The following is a 19,716-nucleotide window of genomic DNA, read 5'->3' as shown; positions in this document are numbered from 1 at the left end:
GTGAGTGTGCAAGAAAGTGTACGTGAGAGTGAGTGTATGCATAAGTGAAAGTGTGAATGTGTGGGTGTGTGGGTGAGTGTGTAAGTATGTGTGAAGGTGAATGTGAGGATGTGTGAGAGTGTGTGTGATCGTGTGTATGAGTATGTGTAAGAGAGCCTATGTAAGTGTGTTGAGTGTGCGGATGAGTGTGGAACTATGTGTGAGAGTATGTGGGGGGTTTGTGAGTGAGTACACAAGTATGCATGAGATTGTGTGGGTGGGCATTTGCATGAGTGTGAAAGTGTGTGTGTATGAATGTGTGTGATTATGTGTGTTAGTATGTAAAAGAGTTTGTGTGAATGTGGAGGGGGCAAGTGTGTGAGTGTGAGAGTGTATAAGTATGTGTGAGTGTGTGTATGTATTAGAGTGTCTGTGGGTGTGTATGTGTGTGAGTGTATGTGAGAGTGTGTGTGTGAGTGTGTGTGTGTGAGAGAGTGTGTGCATGAGTGTATGGGTGTGTGAGTGTGTGTGTGTGAGAGAGTGTGTGCATGAGTGTATGGGTGTGTGAGTGTGTGTGTGTGTGAGAGAGAGTGTGTGTGCATGAGTGTATGGGTGTGTGAGTGTGTGTGTGAGTGTGTGCATGAGTGTATGAGTGTGTGAGTGTGTGTGAGAGTGTGTGCATGAATGTATGGGTGTGTGAGTGAGTTGTGTGAGTCTGTGCATAGGCAATGATATATTTATACATCTAGGAAGGCTTAAATACTTGAGATACATCACCCACCTTACTATGCAACCATCTTGTTTTTCTTAAATATCTACGCCTAAAAGTGAAATATCACTTGGAGTCATAAACAGATGGTATTTTCCACCAAACGAACGCACTGTGAAGTAAGTACCTCCTCCTCGGGCTCAGTGATGGATGGATGTCTTGCCACATTTGTTAACACACCCATTGCTTTGTCTACCGTCTACTTGAGTGTCTGACATGCTTTGAACACAGTGGGAGGCATTGGCAGCCCCACCAGGAATCAGGAGCTGCCCTGGGAAACGTGGTGAGACCTGGGACCCAACCATGTCTCCGAAGTCTCACTGCATTGACTTTAGAGGAGCTTCAGAAAGGAAAAGAAAAAAAAGTCAAGAAAAGGACTTAGGTCAGGAACCATGAAGTGTGGATCTCAGAAACACCCGTTTGATGGGATATGAGAAACTTATTTCTTCAAACAGAGCACATTTAAATCTGCTCTGAAAAGCCCAGCGGTGAGACTTGGACCAGTTTGTATTCCGTTCATTCGCAGGCTCTTAGCTAGCCTGCCTATAAATTCCGTCTTAAGAGCTGCCCTGAGGTTCTCAGGAGACAATGCTGAAACCACCCCTCTTTAGAGTGCTTTTGTGCAAGCTGAAATGCCCACACGCTCTCATCTAAGCCACCCCCCCTCACCGGCACACGTGAAGCGGCAGGACTGTCAGGCTATTAGACGGTTTTATTCCTGCCTCATAAAAATATTTCAAAACCTGGGGGAGCTTTATGAAACCAGCTCTCATCAATCCATACCCTCTCCAATTTAGGGGCCCACGAGACACATCACAAGGCAATTACGGGTGTTCGTTTTGAAGCAAACAATTCTGTGGCGGATGCTTCATTATCCGTGAGTGATAGATGGGCTAAAACCTAATGTCTTGGGGGTGGAGAGAAGGCTTAGCAGTCAAGAACACCTGCTGCTCATCCAGGGGACCCTAATTCCACTTCCAGTACCCACATAGGATGTCTCCCTACATGTAGTCTCCGCGTCTTCTTCTGACCTTTGCAGCACTGGACACACCTAGTACACACACACACACACACACACACACACACACACACACACACACAAGAACAGATCTTTAAAGAATCCTGACCTCTCTCTGAAACTGGCATGGATTTTTGAGCCTGTATTTCTTCCTTCCTTTCTTAATTTTTTTTTCTTTTTTTTTTTTTTTTTTGGAGCTGGGGACCGAACCCAGGGCTTTGCGCTTGCTAGGCAAGTGCTCTACCACTGAGCTAAATCCCCAATTCCTTTCTTAATTTTTTTTAAAGACAGCATCTCATACCATATTCTAGGCTGGCCCCCAATTCATGACAATGCTCCTGCCTCCACTGAGCTAGGATTTTAGTGAGACACCACCCCAGCTTATATAAATAAGTACAAGACTGTTTCACAATGGTCGAGTATAAAAGTGTATTTTAGCACCTCCCTATCTCCTGGAGATGTCAGCAAGCCCATCCCACCCTACTCCACCCCACCCCACCCCCAGCCAGTCTCCGTTTCTCCTTGTAGGAACGGGGCATGTGGCATCAGGGCTCACCAGCAAATGCCTTGCACGGAGCCCAGGGGTGGGTGACTTCAAAATCCTTCTCGGGCCACTTGATTTCCTCTTTGGAAAAATGTCAACATCACCCTCTTTGTCTCCCTCTGGTCTTCTTCTAAAATCACATCTCTGATAGGACACATGTGGCTCCTTAGAGCCTATGACTCCCTCGATGCTCTGTGGTTGCAGACCCCTCCCCCACCCCAAGCCTCGGCACCATCCTCCTTCAGTGAAGAGTGGGGCTGTGTTCATGTTTGCCATGCAATGCGCTTTGCACACCTCGAAGGTGCTGCGGACCCAGAGCAGCACGCTGGATGCTGTGCACACTCATGATAGCCTTCTTACCATGCTCGAGTACCTTAAGCTCTTCCCGCATCCTTATATGATAAGCACCCGGAAGGGCTAAGGCTGGCTTAGCTCGGAGACCCCTTATGACTCTAGAATGATCTTGCTTGAAGCTGGCAGAGCTGGGGGAGTGCTGGCTCTCTGCACATGAAGGGACGATTCGTGTTGGTGGCCAAGCAGCCCCCTGTCCTTGCTCTCTTGGGAATTAGTGTGCACATGTGTGTCTATGTGTGCGTGCATGCCACTCAGCAGGTTAAACATGTGTGGAGAGAAGAGTGCTCTAGGAGCAAGCCCCAAGAGACCTGCCCTGCCCTATGTGCAGGAACTGGGAACCTGAGCTTTTCCTAGGGAATTGAGCAATGTCTCAGAGTAGGCCTTGAGACACTCAAGCCCACATCTGGAGTGAGGTCGCCTAGATACTGCCCAAAGGGCTGCTTAAAGGCCGTGTGGAGTCGATCATACATATCCAGTGTGAATCAACTAAAGGTGGCTGCCACCGAATATCGGGAACTCAGAGCAGGCTGCGACATAATCGGACAGATAAGCATTTCTGGCAAAATGCCACATTCGTGTGGCCTTACGTAAACATAACCTTGAGGTCAGAGGCGAGTGTCTTCACCAGCCTGTCTGTATGTCTGTGTTCCCATGTCCACACAGTCTGAATGGTAGCCTCAGCCTTGAGTGGAGAAAGGACGTCTCACCTGTCCACACTTCCTCGTGGCTTCAACTTCCCAACCTCCGTGGTCCTCTTCCTCTCATTCCTGCAGAACTCGGTCGTATTGGTACACCATTCTAGATCACTTTGCTAGCAGTCTCTTTATACATGCATACATAGATACATACATAGATACATACATACATATATACATACACACATATTTTTACATATTTCTCCAAATTCCCTTATCCATTCCTCCATTAATAGAAAACCAAACTGACTCCACTTCCAATTCCTTGCCCTGGTGAGCAAGGCAGCCAGGGATGTGGAAGACAGCATCTCCGTGGGACGGCATGCAGTTTCCGTGGTTATATGCACAGGAGTAAAACAGTGGGGATCCTCACACGGAGGGTCTTTGCTCCTGTAGCCACCCATCATTCATTCTGTGTCACATCGCCCTGCCAGCTATGGTCTCTGCTTCATGAGCAGACTTCTCATAGTGCAGGGGCCAAGAGAATCCCCTGTCAGGCCTGTTGGTGCAGACTGTGTTAGAAAAACAGCAGCCCCTCCTAGCAAGGTCACATCTGATGGCTTTCCCTCCCATCCTGCCCTCTTCCCTGTTTGTCCAGTGCTGTAGATAGAGGAGCAAGACATTTGTACAAACTGTAATTCTTCCTTTTTTTCCCCATGAGAAGGCTGGCATGATCCCCGCTGCCCAAGCTGACTTTCTCAAGGGCTTGATATTCCTTTCCTATAGTTTGGATGAATCTAGTAACGGTCAGCGTCTACTGTATGTTCCACATAAGCTCCTGACTAGTGTTTTATCCACAGTTCTTCAGATATGATCTAAGACCCCACAGTGAGACTTCTTAGATAAGGTCACCCAGGTTTCTCACTTGGGCCTTCCTGGGAGTAACCAGTAGAGGAGGATTTGGTTTGGTTGGTTGTCATTGTTGTTTAACAGACAAAATCTGAGTCCAGGCCTCCAACCACCCTCTGCACCACTAAAGGACAGCCGTCTCTGTACTTACATATACCTAGGTCAGACTATCTGTCCTACTGTCACTTCTGTTGCTGTGACAAAATACACTGACCAAAAGCTGCTTAGAGAATAAAGGGTTTATCTGGTCGACCAGCCAGAGCAAGGTCCATTATTGTGCAGAAGTCAAGGCAGGAACTTAAAGTGTCACAGCCACAGTCGGGAGCAGACAGAATAAACATCCAGGTCTCTGCGGCGTCACTCAGCTGCCTTCCTCACTCTCACGTCATCCAGGGCCGCCAGCCTAGGGAATGGTGCTACCCAAGGTGGGATGGGTCTCCTTACACCAATTAAGATAATTTCCTAAAGACGTGTTCCCAGGCAAGTCTAGAGTAGATAGTTCATTAGTACTAGTACGAGACTCTTCCAAGGTTCTAGGTTCTGTCAGGTTGACGACTGACGCTAACCAGCAGCACCACTCCTTCCACCCTTTTCTCCTGTCTGAGTCCTAAGGTGTGTGGGGGAGGGGGAGTCAGCTGCTCAGACTCACTGCACCGGTCCTGTACATGGTTATTAAATGGTTTTGTGGCAGGGCCTTGAAAAAGGTGTTGGGAGTAGCTGGAGCGAGACGGGATATCTGTTGTTGCTGAGCCTGGCCGAGGGTAAAGCAGACGCTAGTCAAAATAGCTATATACAGGGATAAACGGCCACGCATCATTTAATGATGCGCTCTTCTGAGGTACGCAGTGTCTGAGGTCGCCGTCAGACATGGCCTCTTGGTGAGATCTAGAAACATAGTGTAAACAAGACACACGAGGCAGGCAGCGTTGCGGATTACGAGGCTCGAAGAAATCCTGTTGCCTAGTATTGTACTAACTTTCCCCGGGGAGACGCGGACAAATGTCTGCTCGCTGCCGATGGGATCAACCACAGGTGGAAGGAGCGAGTCTGCCCCAGTCTAGTTTGTGTGAACCAAAGAGATTACTTGGGTTACTTACAGGAGCACGGGGGAGCGCCGTACAGCCATGCCATAGACCGTTCCCACTCTGGCACAGAGGATGGTTTCTCGATGGAGGCTGAATTCACCCTCCCGTGTCCTTTATTCTCACATAGCGTCTTCTGAGACCACGTGCAACCGGGATGGGATCCTGTATAGCTGGGAGGATGGTATGGGAAGGTGTGGCTGATCTCAGGTGAGGGTCTAATGATCCTCCTCACTCTCTCCTATAAGGGGGGCCCTACTGGGTTCCCCCTTGTTGAGGGTCTCCTGAATTCTTTCAGGCAATCATAGCTTCTCTGAGCCGAGGGTCAGGGACTTGCGAGAATGTAGCTGGGTTGGTAGAGTGCTTGCCTTGTGCGCACAAAGCCCAAGGTTCCAACCTCATACTTCACACTACCAAGTGTGGTGGTGCTTGCTTGGAAATTCAGCAATCAGAGAATAGAGGTGGGAGGACCAGAAGTCCAGCTCACGGTGAGTTCCAGGCCAGCCTGTGCTTCAGGAGACCCTGTTTCAAAAACCAAAACAAAAGGGCAGCAGTGGCCGTTATACTTGGAGGTTAGCACTCTCCAATGACTAACGGCATCGTGACTGTCGTAATTCCCCAGTGCCGCTCATACAGGTGGCAGCACACACCGTGCAATCAGCCCGGCGGAGAACTGCAGCCCTTGCTCAATGCTTGCATTTTGTGGTTTGCAACCAAAGGCTCTAAGTACAGAGATGCTCTTTACTGGGTGTGAAGGTCACTCCGTGACGAGGGCGAGTCGCCACATTCCTCAAGCCACCTGCCGTCTTTCTGCAGGAGCCATGGAGCACACAGCACATCCCCGCACTGTTCTCAGCCTTCTGTGGCCTCCTGGTCGCGCTGTCCTACCATCTGAGCCGGCAGAGCAGTGATCCTTCCGTGCTCCTGTGAGTAGCTGTCCTGTATTCCCTGTGTGTATAAATGCCTGTCCACACGTCTGTGAGTATCATGGTCAGAGGTCGCCCCTCTGGCATGGTTCACCGTTTTTCTTTTGAGACACAAGTCTCACAGTGGCCTGGAGCTTGCCGGTTAGGCTAGCCTAGCCAGTGAGACCCAGAGCGCCACCTCTCTGGCACTGGAATTATAAATGTGTGACACCACACTCAGGATTTTTACCTGAGCTCTGAAGGTCTCCAGTTCCAGTGGTTCTTTCTCTCCCACACTATGGGGTGCACAGGGGTAGAGAAAGGCAGGGCTGAACTGACATGGTTGAAACTCGAAGGCAAACTTCCAGACAGAATCTGCCTTTGAGCACCTCACTTGCAGTCAAGCTCCCAGGTAGCTGGGTGCCCCAGCCCTGGGTGAGCTTCTCTTGCTGTGCTGTAGGAAAAGCCATGGTCACAGATGGCCTTGCTGGATACACAGAGTTCCACTGTTGTCTTCCTCTGGAGGTCACCCTATGGAGAGCAGACCCACATACTCGAAAGGGGACCTTTACTTTATTTCTTCTTGTACAGCCAGAGTCTTATATGTGTGCCCACTTGCATGCTCACATACATAATAGTAATAGCCACCAAACAAATTTAAAATTAAAGCATCCTCATGGTCTCCTGAGTGTGTCCTAAACATCACACAGTGGGGTCTGTGTCGAGACCTTAAACGATAGCCATTGTAATCTCTGAAGTACAGATCTGTATACGGGGACTGGAAATCCTCTGAACAGTGTCAAGGTGAGTATCAGATATTAATAACAGTGTGTCCTATTATCTGACCGAACTTATATAACCTTTTGACTTAAGATAACTCTGCTGGGGGCCACAGATACCGAAATAATTGGGCAATTAGACACCTTAGGGCGAAAAGCGTAGACAAATAGGGAAACAGAAAAAAGGCTGAACACAAAATTTTTAGTGTCACCTGTGTGCCTGGCTGCTACCTTCTGCTAGCAATGTTGGTGAGGCTGTAGCTTAGTGGGTTAGAGGAAACTGGATCCCCTGCTGCTGACAGAGAACTGAGCCCCTTAGGGTCCTTAACCACTTTTGTCAGGATGAAATTTAGAGACTGAAACAAGAGCCAGGGAGATTCCTCAGCCGGGAATCAGCTTGGGCAGCCTGAGTGTGATTCCCATAACTCACATAAAGGTGAAGGGGAGACTGACTCCACGGTGTTTCCCTCAGAGTCTCATATATGTGCCCACCCCATCCCACCCCCACCCCCGCACACATGCATAATAGTAATAGCTACCCAATGAATTCAGTATTAAGACAACCTCACTATCTCCCGAGTGCGTCCTGATTTTGCAGTGGGCTTGGCTTTGCTCCCTGTGGGCGTGCAGCCTAAGGATCACGTTGCCTGAGACGCGTAGTTTATAAACAACCTGTGTGCTTTCCCACTCTAGGTCCTTCATTCAGTGCAAATTGCTTCCTAAATGCTTACATCAGAACCTGGACGAGTCAGCTGCAGACCCCCTCCCTCAGAGGATGAAGGATTCAGTGGTAAGACCTCAGCATGGAAAGACTGCCTGTTATAGGGCACCTTGCTTGTCGCAGGGGGGAAGCTGCCATGATACAGCTAGCTAGCTGGGTCTGGAAAAGCAGGAGGAGGCCCTGGGTTCAATCCAGTCTTACCTCCCAAGATACCTGAGCTGCCCATCTTTGGATTATCTCCAACATAGATCTGTCCCAAAGACCAGGGTACCCAACGGAGCTCAACTGACCTGCCTGGATATCATCATGAGTCATATTCATAAATTCCGTCCATCACTGGACAGATACCCCATCCCCATCCCCAAGTGGCTTTGGTTTGAGTGTTGAGCATAGTGACTACAAGGACACCAGGGCAGTGTCCCCCTGGGCGGGATAAGGACACGTCAGTGTGAGGCAAGGTAGCCCAGGAGCTGAAAGACAAACTAGACACTGTCAAACAGCAGTTAAGGTCTGTCTAAATAAAATCTCCTCACAGAAGCCCACAGTAGGCCTGCATTCCTGACATCTGCTGCACAGTTCTTCTGCCCTCTCAGTCACACTGAGATCAGAGCACGATTTCCTGGGTCCTTGGGTTCAGATTTGGCATCAGCACAGCCCTTGCTAAATGCCCCTGGGCTTTGAACTTCTTTTATTTGACAGTTTATGTATTTACATTTTAAATGTTATCCACTTGCCCAGTTCCCCCTCTCTCATCCCCCCTTCCCCTGTTTCTATGAGGATGTCCCTCCTCCTACCCAACTACTCTACTCCCCTGCACGGGAAAAAGTGCCTTCACAGGACCAAGGGCTTCTCCTCCTATTGATGCCAGACAATGCCATCCTCTGCTACATATGCGGCTGGAGCCAAGGATTCCCTCCAACCCCTCTGTGTACTCTTTGGTTGGTGGTTTAGTCCCTGGGAGCTCTGGGGTATCTGGTTGGTTGATATTGTTGTTCTTCCTATGGGGTTGCAAACCCGTTCAGCTCCTTCAGTCCTTTTCCTAGCTCCTCCATTGGGGTCCCCGTGCTCAGTCTGATGGTTAACTGCAAGCATCTTGATCTCTATCAGTAAGGCTTTGAACATTTTAGCATCTGTAGTTGAAGAGAGGAACAACTATATTGGCTGGAACAGACGGAGGATACAAAGGAAGGAAGAGGGTAGCCATTCTGCTTCCTGTGCATCAGGAATGGCTTCGAGGACTTTCAAGTGTCCTTAAAGCAGATGTGGCCTCTTTGGTATGGACTGCCATTAACATTTTGTAAAATGTCAGCCACCAACTGTGTCAACCTGTTGATTCTACAGTTCTGAAAGTGGAGCTGGCCAAAGCCACAGTTCTTGCTTTTCTGTCTGTCTTATGAAGGACAGACAAAAGCAAAAAGCAGATGTCGTCAGTGGTCCCTTGATGCTGATTACCTGTAGCCAGGACCCTGACTTATTTATCCTTACATCCGCAGAGAGAGGCCGGTGTTCAGCAAGTGAACAGCAAGTGTTCAGTGCACCCTATCGAATTCAAGTGATGTAATTGTTGCGTGCCACTTCAGGAGAGCGTGAGGGGGTTGCAGCACCCACGATTGCAGGCTCAGGCCTGGGTGCTAAAGCTAACACAGTTTGACTTTCAGCTTTCTGAGTTTTTCGTTCTCTGTAATGGCATCTGCCTCAGCACCGACTGTCGACTTGACATATCTTAGAACTACCTGAAAGAGACATTCTAGTCTACTACTTGTAGCTCTCAGGTTGGCCCTTTGGCACATCTGTAAGGGCTCATTGGTTTAGTAACTGATGCAGAAGGGTCCAGCCTACTGTGGGCAGTACCTTTCACTGGGCAGGTGGGCCTGGCCTGTAAAAGCTTGCTAGCTAAGCATTAGCCTACCGAGACCTGCTCAGCTTAGGTCCCATAGGTAGAGACAGTAAGGGACTGAAGAAAGGACACACAGAAGTACATGCAGTGAAGCTGGGATCAGGTGGCTCTGTCGTCATCACTGCAACCTGGAAGCTCAGTGTGTTTAGTTTTGTACAGCATGGCAGGCTGGGGAACTAGACTCAGCAGGAGAGCTCTGCAGATGAGAAGTGTCAGTCTGTAAGCCTCAGGATATAGGAAGCCACAGTTGCTAGTATCCATACACACCGATCAGTCATCTCAAACACTGATACTCAAGGCTTCTGGGGGAAGTGTTGATGTTCCTCTTGATGCTGGCCCATACAGGTAATGGCTTTTATAATGTCCTATGGAGCCATTGGCCTTGGAGCCATTGACATGGCCATGCCCATGTCAAAATACACATTCTTTCAATAGGTTATTTGCTGGGGGGTTTCCTCCCCTCCCTGCGAGAGCCAATACATAGTGTTCCTTAATGGCTTCTGCTTTGAATCTCTGCTGTGATTTTCCTCAATGATAGACAATGACCTGGAAGTGTAAGAAGATACCCCATCCCCAAGTGACTTTGGTTCAATTGTTGAGCATAGTGACTAAAAGGAAACCAGGCAGTGTCCAAGGATGCTTGAGTGTGCGGTGGGCAGGGTAAGGACATGCCAGTGTGAGGCAGGGTAGCCCAGGCGGTGAAAGACAGAGGAGAAGACGCTGCTGGAGCATGAAGCTAAGCACTCAGAATGGAGGAGGACAGCAGCCTCTCATGCAGCGTGTGTAGCCTACTTGCGAGTGTTGGACAAGGAGTCTTGGGACAGGACTTATCCAAAGAGAATCTATGTCCCCTGAGTCCTCCTTGATGCCATCACTAATGGAGATGTGTCTCTAATATCTCTTTATTGCAATAAAATTGACCTCGTAAGCACAGGGTGATATATACAAGATGATAAACTTGCCCGACAGTCCCTGATAGCATGCCCTTAGTGTGGTCAGAGGATAGGAGTTACCTGTCGTTTCCTATGCTCCCCGTGGTCTTTTAAGAAAATCGTTTATACATTTATTATTGGGCAGAGGAAACTGGGTGCATATGCCATGGTGTGCCCATGGAGGTCAGAGGTCAACTTTGTGGAGTTGGTTACATGGATTCTAGGGATTGAGCCTGGATCATCAGGTCTGCCTGGAAGATACCTTTTTCCCACTGAGTTCTCACTGCCCCAACCTCACCCCCATTTGATGCTCTCGTATAAGCTTTGTCTGTTGGAAATGGTGAAGCATTAAGTGATAGAATGGGTTGTCCGTGCTCCTCTCTGTGAGGAGTGCCTGTCTAATCATAATATTTCCATGCGATTTTGAGATCTGCATTCATAGGCTAGCGTCTTAGTTAGGGTTTTACTGCTGTGAACAGACACCGTGACCATGGCAACTCTTATAAAAGACATTTAATTGGGGCTGGCTTACAGGTTCAGAGGTTCAGTCCATTATCATCAAGGCAGGACCATGACAGCATCCAGGCAGGCATGGTGCAGGAGGAGCTGAATTCTACATCTTCATCTGAAGGCTGCTATCAGAATACTGACTTTCAGGCAGCTAGGATGAGGGTCTTAAAGCCCACACCCAAAGGGACACACCCACTCCAACAGGACCACACCTACCCCAACAGGGCCACACCTACTCTAACAGGGCCACACCTACTCCAACAAGGCCACACCTACTCTAACAGGGCCACACCTACTCCAACAGGGCCACACCTACCCCAACAGGGCCACACCTACTCTAACAGGGCCACACCTACTCCAACAAGGCCACACCCACTCCAATAGTGGCCACACCTCCAAGTAGTGCCACTCCCTAGGCCAAGCATATTCAAACTATGACAGATAACAGCTAACTTACCCATCTTTTGCTGCAAGTTTTAACCAGAACACCAACCCTTTCCAAAACTGTCCTCTGAGCTGCGCTGCTGGAGAAAGGAGATGCCAGAAGGCTTGTGGGTTTCTGCAGGAGCAAAGTGGGACGGGTTGTGCACACAGACCCCACCCTCAAAATTTACCCTGTAAGTAAAGAAGATTAGAATTTGGTCCTCATGGTTTTCAATGTTCTCTTTCTCTAAGCCTTGTGCACATGGCCCTCCCCATGCACCTTGTGTGCATAGTTCTTTCCATGTTCACTCTCAATGGTCAAGTTTACATTGCATTCAGTTAGTACAGACCAACATATTATTTCTCAAAAGCCTCTTATTACTGTGTCTAAAATTCAGACAACTTCTAGACTATTTGTTACAGCATCTAGAGTTTTCTGATTCCCTCTCTGGCTAAATCTTCAGGCTCTGCAGTGTTGCAATACTTCCTTACGCTTCTTTCAGGGGAGAGGCGTGAAGTCCTGCCAACAGTGCCTCGGTACGGCTAGGGAGGTGGGTGGCCCAGTTTGTGAGGCACAAGCATGAGAACCTGAGTTTGATCCCCAGAACCCACATATAGAACCTGGGTGTGAGCTCTGCACTTGTAATCCTGGCCCCATGCACACTCTGGGGAGATGGAGACAGACTGGTCCCTGGGACTTGCTAGACAGCCAGCTTGACTTACTTGGTAAAATCCAGACCAGTGACTGACTCTGTGTCAAAAAAAAACAAAGACAAAAACAAAAACAAAACAAAACAACAACAACAAAACAGATTAGATGGCTGAGGAGAAATGACTCCTGAAGTAGACAGTTGACATTTAGCTTACACACACACACACACACGCACGCACACACACACACGCACACACACGCACGCACACACGCACACACACGCACACACACGCACATACACACACATAGGAACACATATGCAAACACATACATACAAACACATACATGCATACTCCCCCCACAATAAATTTTAAATGCTTAATATACTGAGAAGAAATGTATCTTTTTATTAAACATGCATACATTTACCATTAAGGAAGGGGAAATTATCACCGTGGATTATCCCTCTAGAACTCACGAAAGAAGAGCAAATGTAGCTCAGGTGCCCTGTGTGAGGAGAACACACAGCAAATCTTATTAGAGTCAATTATGGTTGCCAGGGGCATCCACAGATGCCAGCAGAGAAAAGACAACTTAGAATGCAGGGGCACATCAACATCGCCAAATAACCTAGGACAGCAAAGCCAGAGCCCAGCCCAGCTCCCGACATGGGAAAGAAGAATGGGACCATGGGCTGAACTCACCCATATGTGACAGGGAGGTAAAAGGAGGCAGCCTGTCAAGATGGATGTAAACGAAGCCCTCTTTACAGAGGTGGACAGACGCCCTCCCCCAGCTGTGGGTGGGAAGAGTGAGGTTTATAAACTGCCAAGCCTTTCACAATATTTTTTATGCTTAATGCAGTTCAAAAACATTCCCAATGGAATCAAATTCACAGCTTTGGCAAAATGATCATAAAGTCTATTTAGAAAAACAGCAGCTCGTAGCTTAAGGAAGACTCGAAAGAGAGAGACAAAAAAAGTGAGATTATTGCTTTGAGACTTAAGAGTCTATTTTTTAAAAGGCTGAATCATGAGAAAAAAGAGAGAGAGAAAGACCCGTCCAAGATCAGGGTGGGATTAGCAGATCTGAGGAAGCCAGGAAGGACTCATCAGTCATGAGCATGTACTGTGTGAAAACTGAGCGTCACAATCAAGAGTCGATTATCCAGTGTGCGGCGTCCAGCAGTGGGAGGGAGAAAGAGTTTTAGCACTAATCCTTCACTAGACACCAGGCTGTGTCACAAAGGGATTAGAGAGTTTCGGGAAGACAGGAAAGTGGGTTGGCAGAGAGGAGGAAGTCCACCCCGTACTGGGGCAGATAAACTATCCAAGCAGACCTGCTGATTAAAAGCAAAACAATCTGAATCAAATTGCTTCTGCTCTTGCTAAAAACAACAGAGTGAGGATAAATTTGGGCAGCTAAAGGAGTGGAGTAAACAGAGCAGGCAGCTCTCTGTTCAAGTTCAGTTAGCCTCTGTCTTCATCTCTGACACAGCAGAGAGAAACATTTCTGGGGCTGTGAGGCAGAGGGTCTGGAACACTGAGGCCCACCTTCTCAGGGTGAGAATGAAGGTGAGGAGGTCAGTGTAGCTGTCCTGGCTGCCCAGAATGGTGGGAACACTCACCCTGCTGCTCTTAGCTGCAATAGAAATCCTGATTTGCGGGGATCTGCAAAACGTTTGTGAACAAGTAAACCGTGTAAATGCTTGATGAGGCTTGTTGGAGGTGACCTCCACAGAGGAGAGGTGCCTCAGCCGTGAAGGGCAGTAGTCTGGTTCCCTGGGCCACATCTGGTGGCTCACGCCTGCTTGTGACCTCAGCTCCAGAGGACCCAGCACTGACTTCTGGCCTCTGTGGGAACCTGCACATAAGCAGCACATTCACAGCGATGCACATAAATGAACATTTAAAAATAAACCTTGGCGCTGGAGGGATGGCTCAGTGGTTAAGAGCACTGGCTGCTCTTCCAGAGGTCCTGAGTTCTATTCCCAGCAACAACCTGGTGGCTTCACAACCATCTGTAATGGGATCTGATACCCTCTTCTGGTGTGTCTGAAGACAACTCATATACATAAAATACAGTGTACTCATATACATAAAATAAATAAAAATAAATAAATCTTAAAACTCAAGCATTTACAATAACTAAAATTGGACCACTGTGTCCCACTGTCCTTAAAAGCCCACCCCAGTGAATTGTAAACCCAGAGCTGGGAGAAAGGAACCTGAAGGCCTGTAGACCCCTGTCTCTTACCTTCCTTCCTACCAGCCATTATGATGTCAACTGCTTAGGAAGGGAGAGTTTCAACAACAACACACACAGACACACACAGAGTCACAGACATACAAACACACATAGACACATACACACACACAGACACACACTCACACACAGACACACACAGACACATACACACAGACACACACTCACACAGACACATACACACAGACATACATACTCACACACACAGACATACATACTCACATACAGACACACACATAAACCCAGACACACACAATGACACACACACTCACACACACACAGACACACACAGACATACACACACACACACACACACAGGAATTCATTACTGCGTCATAAATTAGCAAATCGTGGCTTGTGATTTAAATTATAAAGGAGGGGCATAACAAAAACAGGGCACAGAATATTGGGGGGGGTGTGATTATTTGCACTGAAGAGCCCTTGACTGCCCAGCTGACCCTATGGTTAAAACTAAACCGTCCTTCAGAGACTGTGGAATGTCCAGGACGCACACCCAGAATGCAGCAGGATTATCATAATTTTCAAAAAACAGTTTAGAATTTTTTTTTAAAAAAAAAAAAAAAGCTAAACCCCAGCGTCCCTTATAACCCAGATATTTACACAAGGAAAGAGAGCACCCGTGTCTGGAGACACACATCATGAATATTCACTGCCGTTTTATATAGGACAGTCAAAACCAGAAGCACATTCAAATGCATGTCCACATGCGAATAAACACACTGAAGCATACTGTTCCGAAGAATCCTCCCCGGCAACAAAGAGGAATCGACTGGTAGACAGTAACCTGGAACAGATACCGGGAGAATTGTACTGTGTGCGATGGTTTAATAAAAGCCGGTCCCCTAGCCTTATGTATTGGAAGGCTCGCTCCCCAGTGACGAACTGTTTGGAGGTGTGATTGCTAAAGGATGTGTGTCACCTGAGGTAGGCACTGAGGTTTCAAAAGGCTATGCCTCTCTTTGCCTGCTACTGTGGATAAGGATACAAAACCCCTTGGCTGCTGCCCCAGCACCATGCCTGTCTGCTTCCCGACATGATGATCATGGACTGGCTCTTTAAAACTGTAAGCCAGCATGCTCTTCATGAGCATTGCCTGGGTCATGGTGTCTCTTCACAGCAACAGAACAGTGACTAAGACTGAACCAAAAGAAGCCAGACTGGGGATTGGGGATTTAGCTCAGTGGTAGAGCGCTTGCCTAGAAACAGCAAGGCCCTGGGTTCGGTCCCCAGCTCCGGAAAGAGAGAGAGAGAGAGAGAGAGAGAGAGAGAGAGAGAGAGAGAGAGAGAGAGAGAGAGAGAGAGAGAGAGGAGAGAGAGAAGCCAGACTGAAAAATAGAAGCCAGACCTACAATGTGATTTTCTGTGTATAGTGTGTGTATAGTGTTCTGAAAATGAGATCAGATCATAAACATGAAGCAGAGATCAGTGTCAAGTGAGGGATAGAGTGGGCAAACACCAGAAAGGAAACCCCAGAGCCAAAAAAATATGCTGCTAATTTACATTTAAATCATTAAATTATCAATCAATGGTGATGCCCTTCCGGAGGTAGGCCTGTGTCAAAATTCATCACGCTGAGACTGGAGAGATAGCTTAATGGTTAAGAGCACTGGCTGGTCTAGCAGAGGATCCAGGTTCAAGTCCCAGCTCCCACATGGCTGCTCATAACTGTTCCAGAGGACCCAAGTTGTCTTGTGGCCTGCAGGGGCACTAGTATGCCAACATGCAGGTAAAAACCTTTGTACACATGGAATAAAAATGAATAAATTTTAAAACCCCTTCAGACTTCACATTTTAAATACATCAACGATACCTCAACAATGCTGTGTGAATGTGTAAGGTAGAGAGGGGTTCAAGATCATCCTCAGCTATAAAGCAAGTTCAAATCCAGCCTGGAATATGAGAGCCTGCCTCTAATTACATGATTGGTTAGTTGCAGTACTGTTCTAACATGCCATCCAGCTTGGGAAGAGAATTGAAATAATTTTCATTCACGTTTGCCCTCCCTCTAAGAGTAAGAGAATGGTTACCCTCCAGACTTACCTGCCCCACACTCAAACCGATGCCTGTTTTCTCTTCAAACAGAAAAATCAGTCAATTAAATATGACACAGTTTTGAATCATATTACTTGATAAAGCATTCTTCCCTGTGAAGAACTATGTAGTGATTTTGAATGACATAAACTCATCCCAGAGAAAAACAGGAAAAAGCTAGCAATCTTTACAGCCAGAAAATGCTATAAATGGCAGACTTGCTCCCTGGGAGGCCTGGTGCTTTGCAAGTGTGAGCAATGACAACAGGGTCTAGACAGATTCCTCTGGGCTTCTGAAATAAAGCTAAGTCAAATCTCAAATCATGGTTCTAGCTAGCTTTAATCATCCACCTGACACAGCTCAAGGTCACCTGAGAAGGGAGCGTAGATTGAGGACTTGCCTAGATCAGATTGGCCTATGAGCCTGTCTTGTTAATCAACATAAGAGGGCTTAGCCCACTGTGGGCAGCAACATTCCCTAGGCAGGTGGGCTGGGACTGTACAAGAAAGCTAACTAAGCATAAGCTTGTAAGTGAGCCAGCAACAATGTTTCTCCATGATTTCTGCTTAACATGGTCGCTTCAGTTCCATCTTAACTTCCCTCAATAGTGTGAGGGCAAATCACCCTACCACAGGCTGCAGCAGCAGTTGGAGAATTGGGTAGTGCATTATCACTTTAATTCCTCCCACATTCTCAGTACTCACTGACTTCCAAGAGGTAGTTCAGAACAGATACATCGGGTGTATGACAAGAGACGGTGTGGGGACTGTGGTCTTCCTAAACCACCTTCTCTACACGGGTTCAATCTGACCACTTCACACCCATCGGTCGGTGTCTGTATTCTCTTTATCGTTCCTACTGCCTGTCCAGCTTTACATGTTAACACAGGCATCACGCTAGCACACATTGTTTACATTTTAAGATCAACAAAAGGAAGCCAGGCAGGTGACACTAACCTTACATTCCCATGCTATGTGTACTGAAGTAGCTGGAAAGTGGTAGTTATTTGTCTGTCTGTCTGTCTGTTTATGGATCTGATGGCTGAATGGAAGTGTATAGCATGGTCCAACCTGTAAATGTATGCAAGGCTTCTGTCTGGTGTCTCCAGGATGCATGTTGACACCCGAGGCCACCCGGGACCTTGTTGAGACTGTTAGCATCAGCCCTGCTTTGTGAGAGTCTGAGTTGCGGGCTGGAGAGATGGCTCAGTGGTTAAGAGCACTGGTTGCTCTTCCAGAGGTCCTGAGTTCAAATCCCAGCAACCACATGGTGGCTCAGAACCATCTGTAATGAGAGTCTGAGTTGCGGGGCTTCGGGAGGTCTGTGGGGACTCAGTATCCCGTCCAAGTTTGTGGGACGGAACCTTAGGCCTCTCATGTGTAGACATGTGTGTTCCCTCCACCGTAGTGCATGTGTGTTTATCCACAAGCACCATACCTACCTCCCTTTCCCGGAGACGTCCACAGTGGGAGCCGGCGACTAAGCTAGTGGACTTAGCTTAGCCCTGGGGTGTCTTAGTGAGTGAGCAGTGCAGAGGGTCAGCACCCTGCCACTGACTCACCACTGACTCACCTGGCAAGCGCCAGGAGGAAGCCACACAGAGCTGACCTCACAGTCAATCTTCTCTTCCTAGAAGGACGTCCTGAGATCGGACCTCATCATCTGCTCCGCAGCTGCTGTCCTCTCCTTTGCAGTCAGTGCCAGCACTGTCTTCCTGTCCTTACGGGTAGGTGTCCCCAAGGCTCTACACCCCAAGGCTCTGGGCCCCAAGGCTCTGCACCCCTTGCCGTTCTCTTGATGGAAGCTAGGCATGGAATGAGAGCACAGAAGGGTAGAGGAGTCAGGGGAGAGCCTCAAGGAACACACACACTGAGAGCCACATCCTGGGCCACCTTTCTGTGTGTCACTTCCTCTCCCTGGGGGAGTCGTTTTGTCTCTAAGAGTGATGAACACGGGGTTGGGGATTTAGCTCAGTGGTAGAGCACTTGCCTAGGAAGCGCAAGGCCCTGGGTTTGGTCCCCAGCTCCGAAAAAAAGAACCAAAAAAAAAAAAGAGTGATGAACAGTTTGTAATCACGGACAGTTGTCAGTGTGACAAGCTGGGAACAGACACCAGACCTCCATCAGTAGAGGGAGAAGTCACTGTATCTGGACTAAGCCACAGTGATGGACATTTGGAGACACACACACACACACACACACACACACACACACACACAAATATATATACATATATGCATGCATGCATATATATATACATATATACATACATACTGAGAACAAGCTAAGCAGAGGCTACATGGTACCTTGCCTTACAGTTCTTACAGAATATTGTTGCCTTGTAAACAAACATGGGACGTCCACCACGGCCACATCCTCCCAGGACTGCTCTATCAGCTGAGTGTGCTGGTCTCTAGTTTTGAAAAGAGATGACGATGTAGGGTGTGATGCCGGGGGCAGAATTCTCCCAGTCTCTTCCAGGGGTCACTCCCCCACCTTGTTCATAGCAGCTCTCAACACACAGGTCTTCCTATGAGAGGGAAGAGGGTAGGGGGCAGGCTCAGTCAGTACCCTGGTAGACTTACAAGCCTTCCAGCTAGCCTGGACTACTGAGTGAATTCCAGGCCAGTGAGAGACTGTCTCAGAAAACCGAGATGCCAAATGGGACCTGAGGAATGACATCCAAGATTATCCCCTGACCTTTTCATGCATGTGTATGCATGTGTACCTGCACGCACATGACATGCACAGGCCAAAAAAAAAAAAAAACAAACCAAACACAGGAGGGAAGGCGTGATGGCAGATGCCTGCATTACTCAAGAGTGTGTTTGTGTTGACCGTTGACCTCCCCCTCCCCACAGCCTTTTCTCAGCATCGTGCTCTTTGCTCTGGCGGGCACCGTGGGGCTTATCACACACCACCTGCTCCCTCAGCTCCGGAAGCACCACCCCTGGATGTGGATTTCCCACCCTGTGCTCAAGAGTAAGGAGTACCAGCAGCGGGAGGCAAGAGGTCAGTGTCCCAGTCTCGGGAGGGACAGCAATGCGGTGGGTGTCCTTCTCGTGATCCAAGTGTGCAGCTCTGCCCGTGAGTGCGATCGGTGCTGCACGCTTCAGAGGCAGCGCCGTTGACTGCGCGTTTGCCCATAGTTACAAGAATGGAGTCTAGGCGTCGCACAAAACAGGCCGCTCAGGTGGAACTGGAGAGGACGTCTGTCAAATTAGCTATAAAGTCCTGTTAGCGTAGTCACTGCTCATTGGTTTCATAGGGAGATTAGCATCTGTTGCTCAC

The 19,716-nt window shown here is 48.2% G+C and overlaps 1 protein-coding gene across 2 annotated transcripts in view; it reads left to right on the top strand.

Moving 5' to 3' along the window:
* Positions 1 to 19,716, top strand: part of Pcnx2 (pecanex 2) — a 150,624-nt gene that overhangs the window by 59,297 nt on the left and 71,611 nt on the right. For both annotated transcript variants that reach the window (NM_001427189.1, XM_087594719.1), the window contains 4 exon segments: positions 6,107 to 6,216; positions 7,668 to 7,764; positions 18,060 to 18,152; positions 19,287 to 19,437. In NM_001427189.1, the coding sequence (NP_001414118.1) occupies positions 6,107 to 6,216; positions 7,668 to 7,764; positions 18,060 to 18,152; positions 19,287 to 19,437 (451 nt within the window).

The sequence above is a fragment of the Rattus norvegicus genome, chromosome 19 (genome assembly GCF_021556685.1).
Source record: "Rattus norvegicus strain SHRSP/BbbUtx chromosome 19, alternate assembly SHRSP_T2T, whole genome shotgun sequence".
Classification (NCBI taxonomy): Eukaryota; Metazoa; Chordata; class Mammalia; order Rodentia; family Muridae; genus Rattus; species Rattus norvegicus.
Note: the sequence above shows the minus strand (reverse complement) of the source record. Positions and strands in the feature narration are given on the sequence as shown.